General features: G+C 50.4%; 1 protein-coding gene across 2 annotated transcripts; it reads right to left on the minus strand.

Annotated features, from left to right (window-relative positions):
* Positions 1–6: 6 nt before the first annotated feature.
* DNAJB13 (DnaJ heat shock protein family (Hsp40) member B13) lies at positions 7–17377 on the minus strand. Of its 2 annotated transcripts, XM_082626554.1 has the most exons (8): positions 17122–17204; positions 12070–12173; positions 10845–11006; positions 7466–7623; positions 6321–6434; positions 5108–5221; positions 4044–4120; positions 7–3449 (listed from the first exon to the last, which is right to left on the minus strand). In XM_082626554.1, the coding sequence occupies exons 1-8, from the start codon at positions 17187–17189 to the stop codon at positions 3296–3298; spliced, it is 951 nt and encodes a 316-aa protein (XP_082482680.1). In that variant the 5' UTR covers positions 17190–17204; the 3' UTR covers positions 7–3295. The 2 variants fall into 2 exon arrangements, with proteins under 2 accessions (XP_082482680.1, XP_082482681.1); XM_082626555.1 differs by lacking the exon at positions 12070–12173 and having other exon boundaries at positions 17122–17377.
* Positions 17378–17889: the final 512 nt, after the last annotated feature.

The raw sequence follows: 17889 nt of genomic DNA on the forward strand, positions 1-17889 counted from the left end.
GAGGTCATCTGGTCTGCTTCTCTTTCCAGACCAGGCCAGGGCTGAGGTGGCAAGTAAAGGAGCAGCCTGGAGTCAGCAGTGGTCTTGCTCTCTCGCCAGACCACTTGAGCTTTCACTCACCAGTGTCTGGTACTCCAGTACCTGCCTTTCCAACTCCCCAGCTGGCCCTGGGCCTGTTAATCTGCAAAATGAGTGTTCCTGTTTGCCCTGCTTCTCCTGTGCTGCTTGGAAGATTTAGAGGAACTTAGGAACCTTAGATGCTGTAGGCTTATTTTATTCCATTTTACAAATGGGAAATCCACCTCCCCCAAGTCCCAGGCTTAGTGAGGGCAAGTCAGGTTGCTTCCCATCCTCCACAGTCATACCCTTAGGAGGCGGTATAACTGCATTGGGTGGGACAGGCTGTAGAGCAGACACCCAGCCTCAGCCGGAGTCTTTCCATTTAGAGTCTCACCCTCACCCAGGGAGGTGGTGACAAACCAGGGGTGTCAGCCTCCCTGTCCCTCTTCCTACCATCTGTCTCCAGTCAGGAAAGCAGGTGGGCAGGGCTACTTCTGTTTCAAGGGTTAGGGGACTCTGAGGTTCCAGAATCCCAAGGCATCTCGTGAAGGGCTGGGCCCTTAGAATTAAGCCATCCAGGCCCATTTTATAGATGTCTGAAGAAGCTGAAGGCTGAGACAGGTCATGCAGGCAAGGACACATAGGAAATCAGCAGCTGAACTGGGACTAGGACTCAGATTCCTCCCTCGCCCTGTGCACTTTTCCCCTAGGGGCTGGGGTCCTTCAGGAATCCTGTTGGGCAGCTGTGGAGCCAAGCCCAGAGAACATGACCTTCCTGTTTAAGTCAGCTGGTGCTACTGTGCCTTCCCCACTGGTCAGAGCTGGAGGCTGGGCCCTTCAGTGCTTGGGCAAGGGGTCCAGGATATTAGGGTTGTAGAGAAGGAAAGAGGGCCCAGGATTCCTCACCTTACTTTTTATTTTTATTTTTATAAGTATAGTTGACTTACAACCTCACCTTACTTTTGAGCTGAGGTCTCATAGTCCCCAAGAGGGACAGGGTTGGGTGCCCTGAGTCAAGCCAGGGTGAAGGTGGCAGGGAGTCGGCATAAGTGGAGGACCCGGTCAATGTACTTAATGCACCTTAATTCTCACATTAATCCTCTGAGGCAGGATTTGTTTTGCACCAGAGAAAACTGAGGGGCAATTTGTTGCCTTAGGCATTGTCAGCTGGCTCATTCACCAGCCTTGTGTTTCAGACACTGGCATGGACATGAGGCCACCAGACTTCATCACAGTTCTAGGCATGACCCTGAGACAATGAGGGGCTGGGAAAGGTGGCAGGAACCACTGGACAGCATACCAGGAGGCCTCAGTAACTCCTCAACCCTTAATGCCTATAAAATACATGACTCACAAGGTAGCACTGAAGACCACACTGAGGTAATAACAACAATCTCATAAATGGCTCTCACAGGCCTGAGAGTCTCACCATGAGGAAAAGGTTAAGAGCAGGCCTTGCTGCTGCCCTAGAGGAGAGCTGGAGCACCAGAGTTTCACAAGGCAGGCCCTGACCCACTTGCTTGCTCTCAGAACAGGGCACCTACCACCACCTCTCCACCTGGGTCCTGCCTCAGGGCAGAGTCTGCTTCACTCTTCTGGTTTCCACAGCCCTGCAAGATAGGGATTGTAAATAGCCTCAGAGGTGAAGCGATTTGCCCAAGGGTACACAGCTGGTTAAGTAGAACATCTGAGGTGCATCTAACTCCAAAGCCCCCATTTCTTAGTGAACCCTGGGTCAGACTCTGTCTCAAGGTCTGCTGCTTTCTCCCTGATGGTTTAAAAATGGCTGACTGGTGCTACTGAGCCCCCATTTAAGGAAAAAACCTTAAGCTAATATGATGCTTTGGGGCTTCCCTGGTGGCGCAGTGGTTGAGTCCGCCTGCCGATGCAAGGGACACGGGTTCGTGCCCCGGTCCGGGAAGATCCCACATGCTGCGGAGCGGCTGGGCCTGTGAGCCATGGCCGCTGAGCCTGCGCGTCCGGAGCCTGTGCTCCACAACGAGAGAGGCCACAACAGCGAGAGGCCCACGTACAGAAAAAAAAAAAAAAAAGCTTTGAATGGTGGAATCCAAGCAGTATGGATATTATGGGGCCCTTTTCAGGCACCTCTTTTTTTTTTTTTCTTTTGGGGGCAGGTGCTGCTCCATGTGGCTTGCAGGATCTTAGTTCCCTGACCAGAGATTGAACCCAGGCCCTCAGCAGTGAAAGCGTGGAGTCCTAACCAGTGGACCACCAGGGAATTCCCTCTGGCACCTCTTAAGTCACTTCACAAGAGTGGCCACCCTCTCTGTCAGCTTGGATGTCTCTTAGCCCAAGTCCAGACTCAAGTGAAGGGCACCTCCCCTGGCACGGAAGAGGTGCGTGCTGCACTGTCGATGGAAGGCAGGCTGGGGAAGCAGGTGTGGTCTGCAAAGGCCCAGCTGGGCTTGGAGGCTGGCACTCCCCCAGGCCACACTGGTAGCAATACTGTAACCCTGATAATCTAAGCAGTGAGTTCACTAAGCACTCACACCAATGAGCTGCCTGAGGAGGGTTATGGGTTCTGCTTTACTAACAAGATGGATAATAACATCCAAAGGGTGAGCGGCGGGATTGGGAGCCCAGTTCTAAGACCTGCCTAGAGGTCGCCCAGGCAAGGCAGAAGCCAAAGTCATTTCCAGCACTTGTGTCCCTCGTGCCGCCTCTAATCTAAGCAGAGTGAGGCTGTGGGAAGTGGCCTTCAAGGTTCTCAGCTTTGCCACTGAGCCCTGTGTGACCTGAGACAAGTGTTTTGTTCTCTTTGTGCTTTGCTTTCCTGAGTACAATGTGACTGTATCACACTAGAGACTGCCCTTCCAAAGATCGTGTGTCATGAGAAATAGAACTGGGGACCCTCAGAGACGATGCAGCATTGCCCCACGCTATCAAGGTGGGAGCACAGAGGCTCTGAACCCTCAGGGACCTGGCCAGGCTCACACAGCCAGGACAGGGTCCCAGGTCCTCAGCTTCTTGAGCCCTGCCCTTCCCCTTGCTCCACAAGAAGGGCTGTATGAAGCTCTTCTCCCTCCAACACACACTCTCTTGGGTGTAGCTGGAGGATAGAAAATAAAACTTTATTGTATCAGTTTAAAACCCCATGCCATCCGGTCCTCACGTCATGCCTGTGCAGTGGGCTGGCTCCCGTGCTGGGGGTAGGGGTGGGGTCAGGCCCAGCTAGCCTTCTCTTCCCCCTACTCCCGTCCCCAGCCCACCAGAGTTATGTCAGCAATGCCTGGCGCAGCATCTGCTTCTTCTGGGGTGTGAGGCGGGTGGGGAACTGGATGTCGAAGAAAATGAAGAGGTCCCCCTTCTTGGTGGGGTCCTCTGGCAACGGCATCCCCTCACCTGGCACCTTCTTGAAGTACTTGGGGCTGAGACGGGAAGATGAAAGAAGGGGGCTCAGAGGGCACCCCAGAGCAGCACACCCGCCCCTGCCCAGAAAACCTCAGGTGTGGGGCAGTCAGCAGCTTCTAGAACCAGTGGGAGGGGAGAGGAGACTGGCTTCTTCCAGACAACTTGCTCCCTGAAAACCGTTTACACTGAGGCTCTGATGGTGGATTCCAGGAATCCCATTTTAGATGGGAAACAGGACAAGCAGCAGACCCTGGGTTGGGGTGGGGGAGTGCTGGGCTGCTGAGATTCCCATGCAGAGGGCCTTGCTTGGAAGAGGGCTTAGGAGATGCAACTCAGAACTCTAGAACTTCTAGAGGATGAAGGCAACAAGGATTTCCCAACACAGGGGGCCTCTGGCCTCCACAATGGCTTCATGCAAGTTAGAAAAAGGCACTTCATTTGCCAAGTGAATGTGGTCCGCAGCTTGGCCAGAGAGGGGGCTGGATTTCAGTCTCTCTCACCCCTTTGTGCTGGGTACAACCTGAACAACTATACCAGGCCAGCCTGTCCGACACACCCTCTAAGGACCAGGCAGCCCTTCTGCGTATTGGGGCCCAAGCAGATGGACTCACTGGATGATGTCATTGATGGGGATGTTGAGCAGACGGTCATCTAGGGTCTTCACCTCCACGGTGCAGCAGGTCAGAGCCTAGAGGACATTAAGGCCAAAGGTGGGAGTGGGGGAGGTCCCCATGTCCACTCTCTTTTGAAGGCACTTTATGAGACTATTCAGTGCCAGGCCCTACACACTGGAGACAGAAGGATGTTCAAGGACTAATAGGTGAGTGAGCCAGGCTATTACCTGCCCTCAAGGAGTTCACAGTCTGGGAGATAAGAGTGATGTTGATACATGTTATGACAGAGGGAAGTAAAGAGGTCGGTGGGAGCCAAGGTGGCGGGTCCACCAAACCATTCTGGGGTGGGGCAGGAGGGCTCCATAGTGGTGGTAGCAGTTGATGAAGGCCTCAAAGGGTGAGGAGGAGCCTACCAGTTAGACAAGGTGGGCAGACAGCACTCCAGGCAGAGGGCCCAGCATAAGCAAGAGAACGAGAGTGTGAAAAAGAATGCACCCAATGGGCAGGAGCTCTAAGTGGCAGTGGCTGGAGTGCAGGGGATGAGGTCAGCAGGGGCCAGACAGCAGAGGGCCTTGAATGCCATGCAAAGATGTTTAGACAGGAGTGTGGCAGGGTCAGATGACTTTGTGGAAAGACCCTGGTGGGGAAGTGCCTGAAGGAGATGAGAAGAAAGGCAGGAAGGCCACTGAGAGGGCTGCTGCACACACCCAGATGCACAGACCTGGACAGTGGGGCTGAACAGAAGTGGACCAAGTGGAAAGAGATTTGGAGGTGGAATTAACAGGACTCAGTGCCTGACCGCAGGTGGGGTCGGGGAGGGGTGGCAAAGTCTAGGCTGGTGCCAATTTCTTGCTTGTGTTGTGAGGGCGCAGAGGGGTCACTCACGCTCAGGAGTGAAGACAGCCACAAAGGTTTTGTGTGGCACGTATCACGTTCTGAAGGCCTGCGCCATGCACCAGGGGGAGAGGGGAGTGAGGCCTGCTTGCCTCGGGGCCTCCCACGGGGTGGGGGGGCCTCGCTCTGATCTGCCCACCCCTTGTTCCTCCACTTTGCCCACTCACCTTGCCCAAGGGGATGGAGTTCACAAAAAAGAGGTTGTCGTTCTCCCTGCGGAAGCGAGGGTGTAGCTTCTCCTTTATGATGAAGGTGACGTCGGCTGGGATGATGTTGGGACCCTGGACAGGGTGAGCCAAGGGATGACAAGGCCTAATTGGCTGTGTGACTTTGGCCAAGTTTCTGCCTCTATTGTCCCCATGTCTTCCTCTGAACAATGAGGAGATTAGACCAGGTTTTCTGGAAGGGCCTTTCCAGTCTGGCTTCATAGCCCCTCCTCTGAGAAGCCTACCCCAAAGAATCCTGCTCTATCCCCATTACTGTCCTCTACTGAGCAGCCCAAGTAGACGCACGCAGCTGGAGGGCAGAACACTGTACTGGGGACAGAGAACTGCCTGCAAGTCTATCCTGCCAAGCTTCATTAAGTTCCAGAGCTCTGCTGCTGGGTCTCTTCTGGCCACTGGGGACAGAGGGATCAGACTGGCCACCACCCCCAAGGGCTTCCAGTCTAGTGGAGGAAACAGGCACACAGTGAATCCTCAGCAGGCTCAAGAATGTGATAAAGGGAACCCAGAGGCAGGAGCTCAGAAAGGCACTGACCCAGAGGGGAGGTCAGGGAAGGATGCCCAGAGCATTGGAACTGGGTCTTGAAGAGGGTTTTTCGAAAGTAGGTGTTTCATAAGTGAGAAAGGGGGCAAGAAGTACAGGCAGAGGAATTCATCACTCTGGCTCCAAAGACACCATCATCCTGCCTCTTCTCAGGACTTGAGGATTCGGCATGCCTTGGACAATAATTTTATATTTTTATTTAAGTAAGTATTTAATTTAAAATTATTATAAATAAATGGTTTCTGCGTAGCTCCTATAGTTGGGCTTTACTCAGAGAAACACTAAAGAAAATCAGGAAGAACACTGATGTTAGGACTGGATTCTCCTTTCAGTTCTGGTGCTCTTGCCCAGGGAAAGTCCCTTCCCTCTCTAGGCCTCAGCTTCTCACTCTGCAAAATGGGGAGAAGCCCTGGGCTACCCAATCCCCGAGGCATCGTGCGAGGCTCTGTCCCTCGGAAGGGGCATTAGGGATCAGCTCACCCACGCTGCAGACCGGTCTCCCTTCCAGACCAGGGCTCATAGGGGCAAGAAAAAGCATTGCCTCCTTCCCCCTCAGTCTTCCCACGACATGAACCCATGTGACTGTCCCTAGGCAGCTTCCCTTCTTCTCACCTGGTCCCCTTCCTTCTCGAAGGTGATACGTGTGCCCTGCCTCCAACCAGGTTTCACGTCAATTGTGAGGATCTTGTCCTTGATGGTAGAGGAGTACCCATCCTCGTTCAGCACCTGTAGCGAGATGACAGGGGAGGGAGATTTGCTCAGGATTTCCCAGCTGGCCTTTACACACGTGAGGGATGCTCCATGGGATCTGTGCTCAGCTCAGTTCTCTAGCAATGGGGAGAACTTGCCCTGAGCCATCCCCACTCCCACCCTATTCCACTGGAACCAAGAGCTCATGATTCCAGGATGGCATGGCGTGTCATGGGGTTAGGGCCTGAGGTGCCAAGCAGTCACCATGAGTCGATCAAGGCCACAACTCCAGCCCTAGAAATCATGTGGCCCTGGCTTCTAACAGACATACGGTGAACATGCACTCACTTCCTCTCCCACCCTAGAGGCTTTGGCCCTGAGCCTCTGGCAGGTCTCTTAATCCCGAAGGGAGAAAGACCACAGAGGGCAACATATCTCAGCCTCACCCAAAGCATTCCTCTGTTATGTCATCCATCTATTCTCCAATCATGTACCCAGATGGATGCCATCTGTGGAAAGCATGGCTACAACTGGCACCTCCTCTGTTGGGCAAAGTGTGAGGTGGCCTCGCTCATGTGCCTAGCACAGGGCTGGACCATGGGACAGGGCCAATGCAGGGTCTGGACCCTGGGGCACTGAGGGTCTTCTTCAACCAGTCCCCTTGGGAACTGTCCCCCAGCCCACCCCCCATGCCCACACAGCTCCTTCTTACTCATGAGGCAGACACCCAGATGAAACCCAGAGGGTATGGTCTGGTAATGCCCAGAGAGAATTCACAGGAGACTCCTCCCACCCACAGCCCTCCCTCTTCCCTCAGGGATGGGGCTGAACTGAGAAGAACAGCCTCGTCCCAGTTAGAAGCACATAGAGGGGATTCCTGCACTAGGAAAGAACCAGGCTAATACCCTCAATTGTCCCTTCCAAACTTCAGACTTTAGAATTCTACCATCTCCAAATCTAAGATTCCATGATTCTGTGAGAGACCATACCTGAGGTCTCCAGTTAAGGTCAGGGAGGAGGTGACCAGTAGGGTTGGAGGGGATAGAAGGTGGCTCCCAAGTACTCACCCTTCGGGAGATCTTAATTTTCTTGGTGCAGCCAAAGAATAAGTCCTCCAGGGACAGGTAGAGGTCTCGTTCGACTGGGGGGTCCTGTTTCTTGACCCCTCGGCCCCGGAGTCCCCCAAAGTTCAAGTCCACCTCATTTCCTTCTGCATCAAAAAACTCTGCAGGAGGTGGGGAGAGGCGAGGAGTAGGAGAAATTGTGTCCAGAAACTCGGATTCATAGACAATCCTCCGACCTCTTCAGTCCCCAAGTGTAATACCCAGACTCCCATTCCCACCTCGCAGACTCAGACTGTTTGGCCGGGCCAACGAGCTGTCCTTGTAATAGGGAAGAACCTTTGTATTCTATTACAAGTTAATCACTAAACGGATGTTACCTATAAGCTTAAATTATACGTAATGGCCCATCTCTGGGAACCCTACCTCCCAGGTAATGAGCATTAAGCTAAAATACCCTTGTTTAGCTCACAGGAAACATCCTGACCAGGCTCACCTGTGAATGACTGCAGGGAGGAAGAAATTAACACCTCCCCTCCTGAGGCTGACTGGAGCTAGGAAATGTGACTTTACCCCCTCCTCTTTTGGTATAAAGGAAGCCTGAATTCTAACTCAGGCAAGATGGTCCTTTGGGACATGAGTCCACATCTTCTTGGTTTGCTGGCTTTTCAAATATAGTCACTATTTCTTGCCCCCAACAACTCATCTCTCAATTTATTGGCCTGTCCTGCAGCAAGCAGTAGAAGCTTGGACTCAGTAACATTCTCAACTGTAGATCCAAGGATTACCATCTCTTGATGCCCTCTAATGCTTCATCCCCCACTTTGGACTCCCTTCACCCACACTTCCCTACCTCCCTCCCCCACCCCACCCCTACCTCTGGGGAAGTGCTCCTCAACTCTGGCTGCCTCAGAGGAGAGAGCAGTGTCCTCTGGTGGCAGTGGCTGGTAGTGCCAGAAATGATGTGCTGTTAGCTTTTATGGAGGAGGGTCACAGCATGCCAGTCCTCCCCACCCTTCCCCAGGCTCCATTGTCCTCCCTGTTCAGCCCAGCCCAAGACCACTAGAGACCCCAGACTCAAATTTCTATGAAGTCAGCAGCTGAGATGGGGAGAGACAGGGTTCCTAACAAATTAGAGATGTCACCAACATGTTCCCAAACTCCTCTTTCCTCAACTTCTTCTAGCCCTTCCCAGCTCTACACCCATAACCCCTCTTGCTGCCCCACCTTCCATCCTAGTGCAAAGAGCCCCTGCCCTTGAGGTGCACTGCAATCGTCCGGGCTTCAGTTTCTCAGCCTGTGGGATGGGGTAACATGCTTGACCTGCCTTCCACCATTAGGATCAGATAACAAGATGATGATGAACTAAAACTAGCTCAGAGGGACCTCCCTGGTGGTTCAGTGGCTAAGACTTTGCCTTGCAATGCAGGGGGTGCCAGTTCGATTCCTGGTCAGGGAGCTAAGATCCCACGTGCCTCGCAGCCAAAAAAACCAAAACATAATACGGAAGCAATATTGTAACAAATTCAATAAAGACTTTAAAAATGGTCCACATCAAAAAAAAATCTTTAAAAAAAATAACTAAAAACAAAACTCACTGAGAGCTTACTATGTGTCAGGTGCTGTTCTCAACTCTTTGCGATATTATCTTATTGGCCCAGAGAGGTCAAACAAAATGCTCACAGTCCCACAGCTAGTGGTATTAGAGTTGGGATGTGAACACAGGAGGATTTGACTACAGAACCTGTGCCCTTAACCACTATGGTTAATGAAGCCCTTTGTAAACTGCAGGGATCACTATCATAATTAAGATTTTCTGTACTCTGCCCCTCCTGGTTAATATCACAAAAAGAACTTTGCAGGCTAGAATGACCTTAGGCTAGGGAGGGCAAGGTGGTGTCACACTCTGTCCCCTTAAGATGTGATGAGTCATCGACACAGATGTAGAGAACAAACGTATGGACATCAAGGGGGGAAAGTGGTGGGTGGTGGTGGTGTGATGAATTGGGAGATTGGGATTGACATATATACGCTAATATGTATAAAACAGATAACTAATAAGAACCTGCTGTATAAAAAATAAAATAAAATTCAAAAAAAAAAGATGTGATGGGTCATCAAGAGGCCTGTGAATTACCGGGTCCCCTCTTGCATGGTTGAATTCATTTGTTCTCCCAGCACCTATGGTGTGCCAGGTCTCAGACACCCCAAAAGCCAGGTCACAGGAAGCCAAGCCCCTCAATTCTGCAGGGAGATGGGACACAAGAACCCCTACGGTGAAGCACTATAGCAGTATAACTCCTGGGCACTGCCTGAGGGACCCCCATACCATGAATTTGACCTTCCCTAATGAGCAATGCCCCTGTAAGCTCTGGTTTCGCTCCTCTGAATAGCTTCTTCTCCATGCACCTGTCCCTGGGAGAGATAGGCCCATTGTATGGCATTTTTCTGACTCCAAAGCCCATTTTCATAAAGATCATCTCATTTGATAATGACCTGTGAGGAACTGGCTGTTTAACAGTGAGGAAGCTGAGGTTTCAGAGAGGTGAAGAGATTTGTCCAGAATCACACAGCTCATAAGCAGTGGTGCATGGGTTTGAAACAGGCCCTCTGACTCCAAGTCCCTTGCTTTTCCAGTTTCACCTGGAGTTTATAAACTCAGCTTCCTCTGGCAGACAGGTGAAGGCAATGCACAGTAGGAGGGGCCTCTGAGCAGGCTGTAGCCCACTTAACATATCAATGTGGAGAAGAGGAAGAGGAAACCTTTGAAATGCAGACAAGCTGTAGTATAGCCAGGGAGAAGGGGCTGCGGGAGCCAGGCAATGAAAATCTAGACTCTGTGAGTTGTTTAACTGGAGCCAGGAAGACAGGTCTGAAGGTGAACTGTCCTTGCATGATGATTCGGAGCCTTGGAAATCAACTCTTTTTGTCAGTTTGCCTCAAACCTGGGATCATTCACACATCCATCCCTGTATTCATCTCACTAACACACGCTTGTACATTGAAATCTTATGCAGCCATTAAAATGAATAAAGTAGATCTGTTTACAATATAATGTATAATAAGATAATCTCCAAGATATAAGTGAAAAAAAAATCAGTGTATATAATGTGGTCCCATTTCCTTAACAAAATAAAAGGCTATGTAAAAATAAATATAAGCTCATAAATCCATAGAATATTTCTAGAAGGATACAAACACTGTTAACAGTGAGTGGCTGCTTCTGGGGAAGGAATGGAGGACTGGAATATCTTTTACAAAAATTTTTTTTTTTTTTTTACCATGGACTATATATTTCTTAAAGTAAACAAGACTACTCAGAGAAAAGCATCGTCTATAGCTATGTCCTTCCCAGTAAGGCAAAGGGGCAGGCAGGACCTCTTACCATTAAAGGGGTTATCTCCCCCGAAGAACTCATGGAAAACCTTTTCCGGGTTGCCGTGGAAGACGTAACCAGTTGTCCACGGGGTCTGCGATCCAAACTCCAGAGGAATTCCGCCCTTCAGGCCTTCCTCTCCGAACTTGTCATAGATGCCTCTTTTCACAGCTGTGGATAAGTGTCACCTTGAGGAGGGATCCAGCATAGGGGCTAAGAGAGCTGGAGGGCTGGGAAGCAGAAGGATATGGGGCAGAGAGGAAGGGGCGGGGCGAAAACAGCCTCATTTCTAAGGTGCCTGCTGTCTGGCAGACTCTAGAAGTTAGGGATTTCATTTCATCTTGGGTGGACCTAGGTATGATTCCATGGCCCAGAGGAGAGATGACAAAGACTGAAACTTGCTGCGGGAGGGGTGGGAATTGGAGAAGACAGTGAGAGACTGAGGGTCGGGCTCTCATCCTGGGGTTTGGCTTAACTCAGTCATCACAGCTACTGTCCTTTGTGGTGTAAATAGAATCCTAGAGCCTTGAGATTGTAGGATGTAAGAACTCTAGACCTTCCAAATTCTAGAGCTTTGAAATCTTAGAGTCCGAAGTCCTGAAAACTTGGGGCTGGAGAAACATTAGTGTCTGGCCATTCTTCTGCACAGTATCCATGATTACAGACTCCAGGGCAAGCCCTTAGGGAACCCATGTGGGCATTGCCTCGGGCAGGGGCGGGGGATCTCTTTCCCTAGGCTTCAGTTTTCCATAGGAGAGAGATTTCCTAATCACAGACCCCTCTCTGTCCCTTTGTACATATGCTGTCCTCGGGGAGATGGAGATTTAGCTTGCTGGTAATCAGGGAATAACTGGGCGTGTCTGCCTCAGCCTTAGCCTTCTTTCCTGGGCAGCAAGCATCTCACTCTGCAGTCCTGCAGGGGACGGGTCGGGCATGGGGCATGTTGCGGGGGCGGGGGGCCCTGACCCAGGTCCTGCACTGCTGAGACTAGGGGAGCACGTCAGCCTAATCTGGGGGCTCTCCACACCACGTCCTCCACCTTAGCTTGTGTCTACTGAGAAAGGCAGTTCATTATGTTTTCTTTCTCAATTAGTTTAGATTCTGGGCAGGGAAGAGGAATGCTTACTCTCTGTCAGGCCCCCTCAGAAAGCCCAACGCTCAGAGACATGAGGATGACATTACCAGAGACGCGGGACAGAGGAGCCACCCTCCATGCTCAGTCCCAGTCACTCACGGTCGCTCAGCACATCGTAGGCCTCTGCTATTTGCCTGAATGCCTCCGCTGCGGATGGCTCAGTGGACCTCAATGGGTGGTTCTTAAGGGCAAGTTTCCGGTACCTAGAGCAAGGAGGGTTAATATCCTGAGGCACAGACCAAGGTTCAGAGCTGGCTCTGCTGTCTGCTGCCTGGTGGTCTCTCGGAGCTTTGATGTTCCAGCTATAAATCAGGGCTGTGGTGGCCAGGGAGGCACAACACTCAGATCCCCTGGAAGAGAACCCAGTGTCGGAAGCATGGTTGACTGACAGTCCCAGTAGCTGCGCCACTGGCCATTTGTGCTGAGGCTGCACTGGCCCCAAGCTGCTCCCAACCTATGCCTATGCTTGTTGGGGTATCAGTGCTGGGCCAGCCCTACAGGACCCAAGCCTCCTCCAATGCCCAACCTCTGCTTGAGGCCTCCCCATCAGCCTGGCTGAGATTTTCTCTGGACGACACTGCAGCCCTCCCTACCCAGCCCTTCCTTCCCTCTAGCCTTTCACAAGCATCAGACCTGCACTATGGTCTGAAGGCTTCCCGGCACATTCCTAGTCCCGCTTCATCCTCACAGTTGTTTCCCTGAAACACTTCTTGCACATCTAATTCTGTCTTGGTGTCTGAACTGACACACAGGCTTCTTGGGAAGATTAGGTAAAATAAGGTGTCAGTGGGCCTGGCACAGAGAGGCACTCAGCACAGATCAGGTCATCTCACTGTCTCCCCCTCTGTGCTCATTCTTTCCCCTATTTCTTTTTTATTTATTTATTTGTTTGTTTATTTATTTGCCTGTGTCAGTCAGGTCTTAGTTGTGGCATGTGGGATCTTCGCTGCAGCATGCAGGATCTTTTGTTGCGGTGCTCAGGCTTCTCTCTTGTTGTGGCAGGTTCCAGAGTGTGCAGGCTCAGCAGTTGCAGCACGTGGGCTTAATTGCCTCGCAGCATGTGGGATCTTAGTTTCCTGACCAGGGATCGAACCCGCATCCCCTGCATTGGAAGGTGGATTCTTAACCACTGGACCACCAGGGAAGTCCCTCTTTCCTCCATTTATGTGTCTGCCCAATCCTACCACACAGTAATGCCACACCTGCAGCATCTGGGGATCTGTATCATTACATCCCAGGAGGAAAGACGTGGCACGAGCTGGTGATTTGTGGAGAGTTTAATAATGGACCACACACCAAGCTGTGAGAGGTGGGGCAGGAAACCACAAGGGACAGCACAATCCCTTGAGGCTACGAGTCCTGAGGTGCCCTGACCACCCATGAGCCTGTAGCAGTGAGGGGAGGGAGAGGTTACTGAAATCCCACAGGAGAGAGTGTGTGGACAGGGCCTTGGTAAAAGCTGTGATCTTTGATTCAGGGCCATAGCCAACCTGAAGAGATCCCATAAGAAGGGAGCTGGGAATAAATGCCCCTGCCCCACCCTCCTCCCTCCCAATCTCCTGCCTTGTGCTCCTTTTGCAGGATGCATCTGAAAGCCTGAGGGCCAGGAGGTCTACTGATGCAGTTCATATGGGCCAGTCTCCCAGAGCAGAGAGCAGGGTGCAGAAAGGTGGGGCGGGGGTCTGCAGGAGCAAAAGGAGGGCATCCGCACAGCCTCCTCAGTCACTCAGTACACGTGGTCCCACACACGGTCCGCCGGGTCACAGGGCGTCTCCTCAGCCCTGCTCACACCTTCCATGCCGGTGACCCCAGCGCTCTGCCGTGCTTCTTACTCCACTCCACACACACTCCGTGGACAAGCTCAGCTGGCCGACGGCTTTGAGCACCAGCTACACGCTGATGATTCCCAAATCTCTATCTCAAACCAGTTCGCTCCCTTGGCTCCAGACCTCTGTACCTAGCTGCCTACTCAGTACCTCCTCTCCAGTGTCTCACGGGCCCCACAACCTCAATGAGCCCAAACGTGCACACATTTTCATTCCCTAAACTTTTCCGCATTTGTCCAGACCCTGAAGTGGAAAAGCTGAGTATCTTCCACTCCAAGTTCTCCTTCGTCCCCTCCACCCCCATCTCATCAGTCACCAAGGCACATCAGCTTTTCCTTCTAAATAATGTTTTCTTGCTGCTTCTTCATCCCTACAACCATTGCAGAACCATGTCTTCCTGTTTCCAGTTTCCCCCTCTCCAGTCTATTCTGTGTGCTGCCACCAGTTTGATCTCTCTCTCTCTCTTTTGTTAATCTGATGTTTTTAAAATGCTCCCTGACCAAGTCACTCTCCTGCCTGAACCCTTTACTGGTTCCCCCTTTGTCTTCAGCATAAAATTCAAATGTCTCTGAGATTCAACTTCCGCTTCTCTCTCTGCCCTTCTCACTCACAGCTCTCCCTCCCTGCTCCCACGACCTCTCCTGTCCTTCTCTCCAGGCTCCAAACTCCACACTCTGCACTGCTCATGGCTTTGACATTCTCCTCCCTTTACCTGGAATGCTCACCCCTCTCCAGCCCCTTTCATCTCCTCCTGGCAAATATTTATTCATCTTTCCACATTCAACTCAGGGGTCAACTCCTCCAGCATGTCTTCCCTGACTGCAGTTTCCAGTCTAGATGAGATACTCTTTCCCACATCCCCAAGTGCCTTTGATCCTCGTACTTAGCACGTGGTGCCACAGGTGTCTGATGGATCTGTCTCTCCCACCAGCCTGTGAGTGAGTCCCTCCAGTTGCTGTGTCCAGTTCTCTGTGTCCTCAGTGCCTAGCACCAAGTGCAGCGAGTAAACGTTGTGAAATCACTGTCCCACAAGGCAGCCCATTGCACTATGGGGCCAGTCTGACTTTTAGGCAAAGCTTTCTCTTACTGAGCTGGGTCTGCTGTCCTGCGACTCTGCCTCCATCCACGAGGGTCCTGGTCCTGGCTCTGCCCTGCGGGGCCTCACAGACAGAATCTGCTCTGTCTACCTTGACAGACTTGAAGGCAATTTTCACACCCTCCCTGAGACTTCTAAACCAGCCCTTCTCAATTACAAAGGTTGGAGTCAGGTGTGAGAATTGCAGGAAAACTCTAACAGTGAGTAAAAGTAAGGAGGTTTGAGAAGAGTTCAGTTTTCCATATGAACTTGAGTGGTTTTAAGCTCTGCAGTAACATCATTCTCATTCACCTGCTTTCTTGGGTGGGAGAGAAAGGGGTGAAGTCACAGCCCAGATGTGGCAGCCTCGGATGAATGAGTGAGAGAGAAGTTAATAGCTGGGCGACTATGAATCATCGTGGTGCTTGTGTTCATTATATAAGTTTAGCCTTTTTGGGGGGGAGGGGTCAAAAATCTAGGTACTCCCATGGGAGAGTGTGTCAAACATGTGACTCATGCCTTAAGAGTTGTTTCAGGGGGACTTCCCTGGTGGCGCAGTGGTTAAGAATCCGCCTGCCAACGCAGGGGACATGGGTTCGAGCCCTGGTTCAGGAAGATTCCACATGCTGTGGAGCAACTAAGCCCGTGCGCCACAACTACTGAGCCTGAGCTCTAGAGCCCGGGAGCCAAACTAGTGAGTCTGCATGCCACAACTACTGAATTCCACATGCCTAGAGCCCGTGCTCTGCAACAAGAGAAGCCCGCGCACCGCAACAAAGAGTAGCCCCTGCTTGCCGCAACTAGAGAAAACCCGCGTTCAGCAATGAAGAACCAATGCAGCCAAAAATAAATAAATAAATAAATAATTTTTTTTAAAAAAGAGTTGTTTCAGGGGAGAAAGGTTAAGGACTGTTGTTTGGAACATATATGGCTCTTTTAATCACTCTTTATAAGACATGGTTTCAGACGCAAATGATTGCTGGGCATTTTCATGCTCATTACCTCATATAATTCTATTTCAATACCACAACAATTCTTATTTTTCATTTTATTTTTTTTAAGAGATGTGAAAACTGAGGCTCAAAAAGGTTAAGCAATTTGCCCAGGTCACACAGCTAGCAGATAGGAGAACCTAGGTTCAGACCTGGCTCTTTCCAGTGCTTAGGTTGGGCTTATCTTTCTGCATTCCAACTGCCCTCCCTCCTTGAGACCTTTCCCTAGACAGGTCTCACTGGCCAATGAAATGCTATGAACAGTGGGTGACATCACACACTGTCCCGAATTGTTCTCTGATTAACGGGTTTGTGTCTTGTTTCACCAGCCACACTATAGACTCTCTCCACTTACCCCACTGAGATCCCCTATGGGACTTGGCCCGTGGTAGGCAATTAGAGCAGGCAAGGTGTCTGAATACTGGCTCTGCCGGTTACTTGGGATAATAATGGTACCTACCTCTCAGGGCTGTTGTGAGGATTAAGTGAAATAATGATGGAATGTTCTCAGAGCAGCATCTGCACAATTCAAAGTCCATTCTCTCTTCTCTCTCCAGCCCACTGCCCTGCTTCAAGCCTCATCTTTTGCCTTGATTATCCTGACAGCTTCTGAAGGGGTCTCTCTCCTTCCAAGATAGCTTCCACATGTCCTGTACATCCCCTTTTGTAACATTCATCAAGCTTGCTGTGACTTACTCAACATCTGTATCCACCAACAAAGTTAAGCTGCACATCACGATATCTCTAGCTGCTGAGACTGCACCGAACCCATATAAGTAGGCGCTCAGTAAATATTCGTCAAAAAATATTTTTTCAGAAAAATGTGCTGATTCCTGTCTTAGACACACCACAAAGTCCCCAAGACTTGATGGAACTATTCAGAGATGTAATTTATTCAATGCCAAAACCCCACGTGGACAGCCAGGATAAAATATGTAATATATCCATCTGGTCAGGTCACTCTCCTGTTCACAATACTTTGGGTCTCCATAATATTAAGCATAAAGTCTCCTTTGTTCCCATTTTATTGCTAGGAAAACCAGGGTACCCAGGAGAGCAGACAGGGCATAGAGAGTAAAGGATGATGGATTGGGAACCCTGACCCAGCCCAAAGCCTGGAAGTAGGTGTGCAAGAAGCAAGAAAAGGAACAAGGTCTACCCTGCCTGCCCTAAGCTGTGCAGGAAAGCTCAGTTTGGAAGAGATGAGGGTGGGCCTGTCCCAGCACAACCCAAAAGCCTCGCTCCTGCCCCCACTCACGCATTCTTGATCTGGGTATCTTCTGAATTGCGAGTGATCTGGAGCACAGAGTAATAATCCTGGCCCATGGCTGGCTGGTTGTCAGTCGGTGGATAGTCCTGACTCCAGCGGATCTGTTAGTCTGCATTCCGTGGTTGCTCCTGACAACCGCACAGGGGCACTCTGGGAGTTGTAATCCTTCCTGCCTAAGCAAACTGCCTTCTCAGCTGTGCTGTAGAAGAGGGATTGAGAAAACTGGGACTGATTCTGTGAGCCTAAGGATCACTCAACTCAGAAAACAGAGTTTTTCGTATGGACACCAAGGGGGGGAAAGTGGCGGGGGCGTGGTGGTGGGATGAATTGGGAGATGGGGATTGACATACACACACTAATATGCATAAAATAGATAACTAATAAGAACCTGCTGTATAAAAAAATAAAATAAAATTCAGAAAAAATAAGTAAATTTAAAAAAAGAAAACAGTTTTTAAGGAGAGTAGCAATTGGTTTTAATTAAGTTTTCAGACAAATAGATTTGGCTAATTTTAAAAAATAAATACTTTAGAATGCTTTTAGATTTTCAGAAAAGGTGTGAAGATAGTAGAGCTCTTGTATGCCCCACACCAGGTTTCCCCTATCATTAACACGTTACATGAGTATGGTACGTTTATCACAAATAATAACCAATATCGGCACATCATTTATAACATAACTCCATCCTTTATTCAGATTTCCTAGTTTTTACCCTAATGCCTTTTGTTTGTTTTGTTTTTTTAAATAAATTTATTT

Source organism: Mesoplodon mirus, assembly GCF_964341445.2.
Source record: "Mesoplodon mirus genome assembly, chromosome: 7".
Lineage (NCBI taxonomy): Eukaryota > Metazoa > Chordata > Mammalia > Artiodactyla > Ziphiidae > Mesoplodon > Mesoplodon mirus.

What these genes read in the sequence shown, in the direction of transcription:
- DNAJB13 (XM_082626554.1), bottom strand. Translation starts at nt 17,189, where the DNA reads ATGGGCCAGGATTATTACTCTGTGCTCCAGATCACTCGCAATTCAGAA. An exon ending in GATACCCAGATCAAGAATGC is followed by an intron (nt 12,174 to 17,121) that starts GTGAGTGGGGGC and finishes TCCTTGCTCTAG; the next exon opens with GTACCGGAAACTTGCCCTTA. An exon ending in AAATTAAGATCTCCCGAAGG is followed by an intron (nt 6,435 to 7,465) that starts GTGAGTACTTGG and finishes ATCTCGCTACAG; the next exon opens with GTGCTGAACGAGGATGGGTA.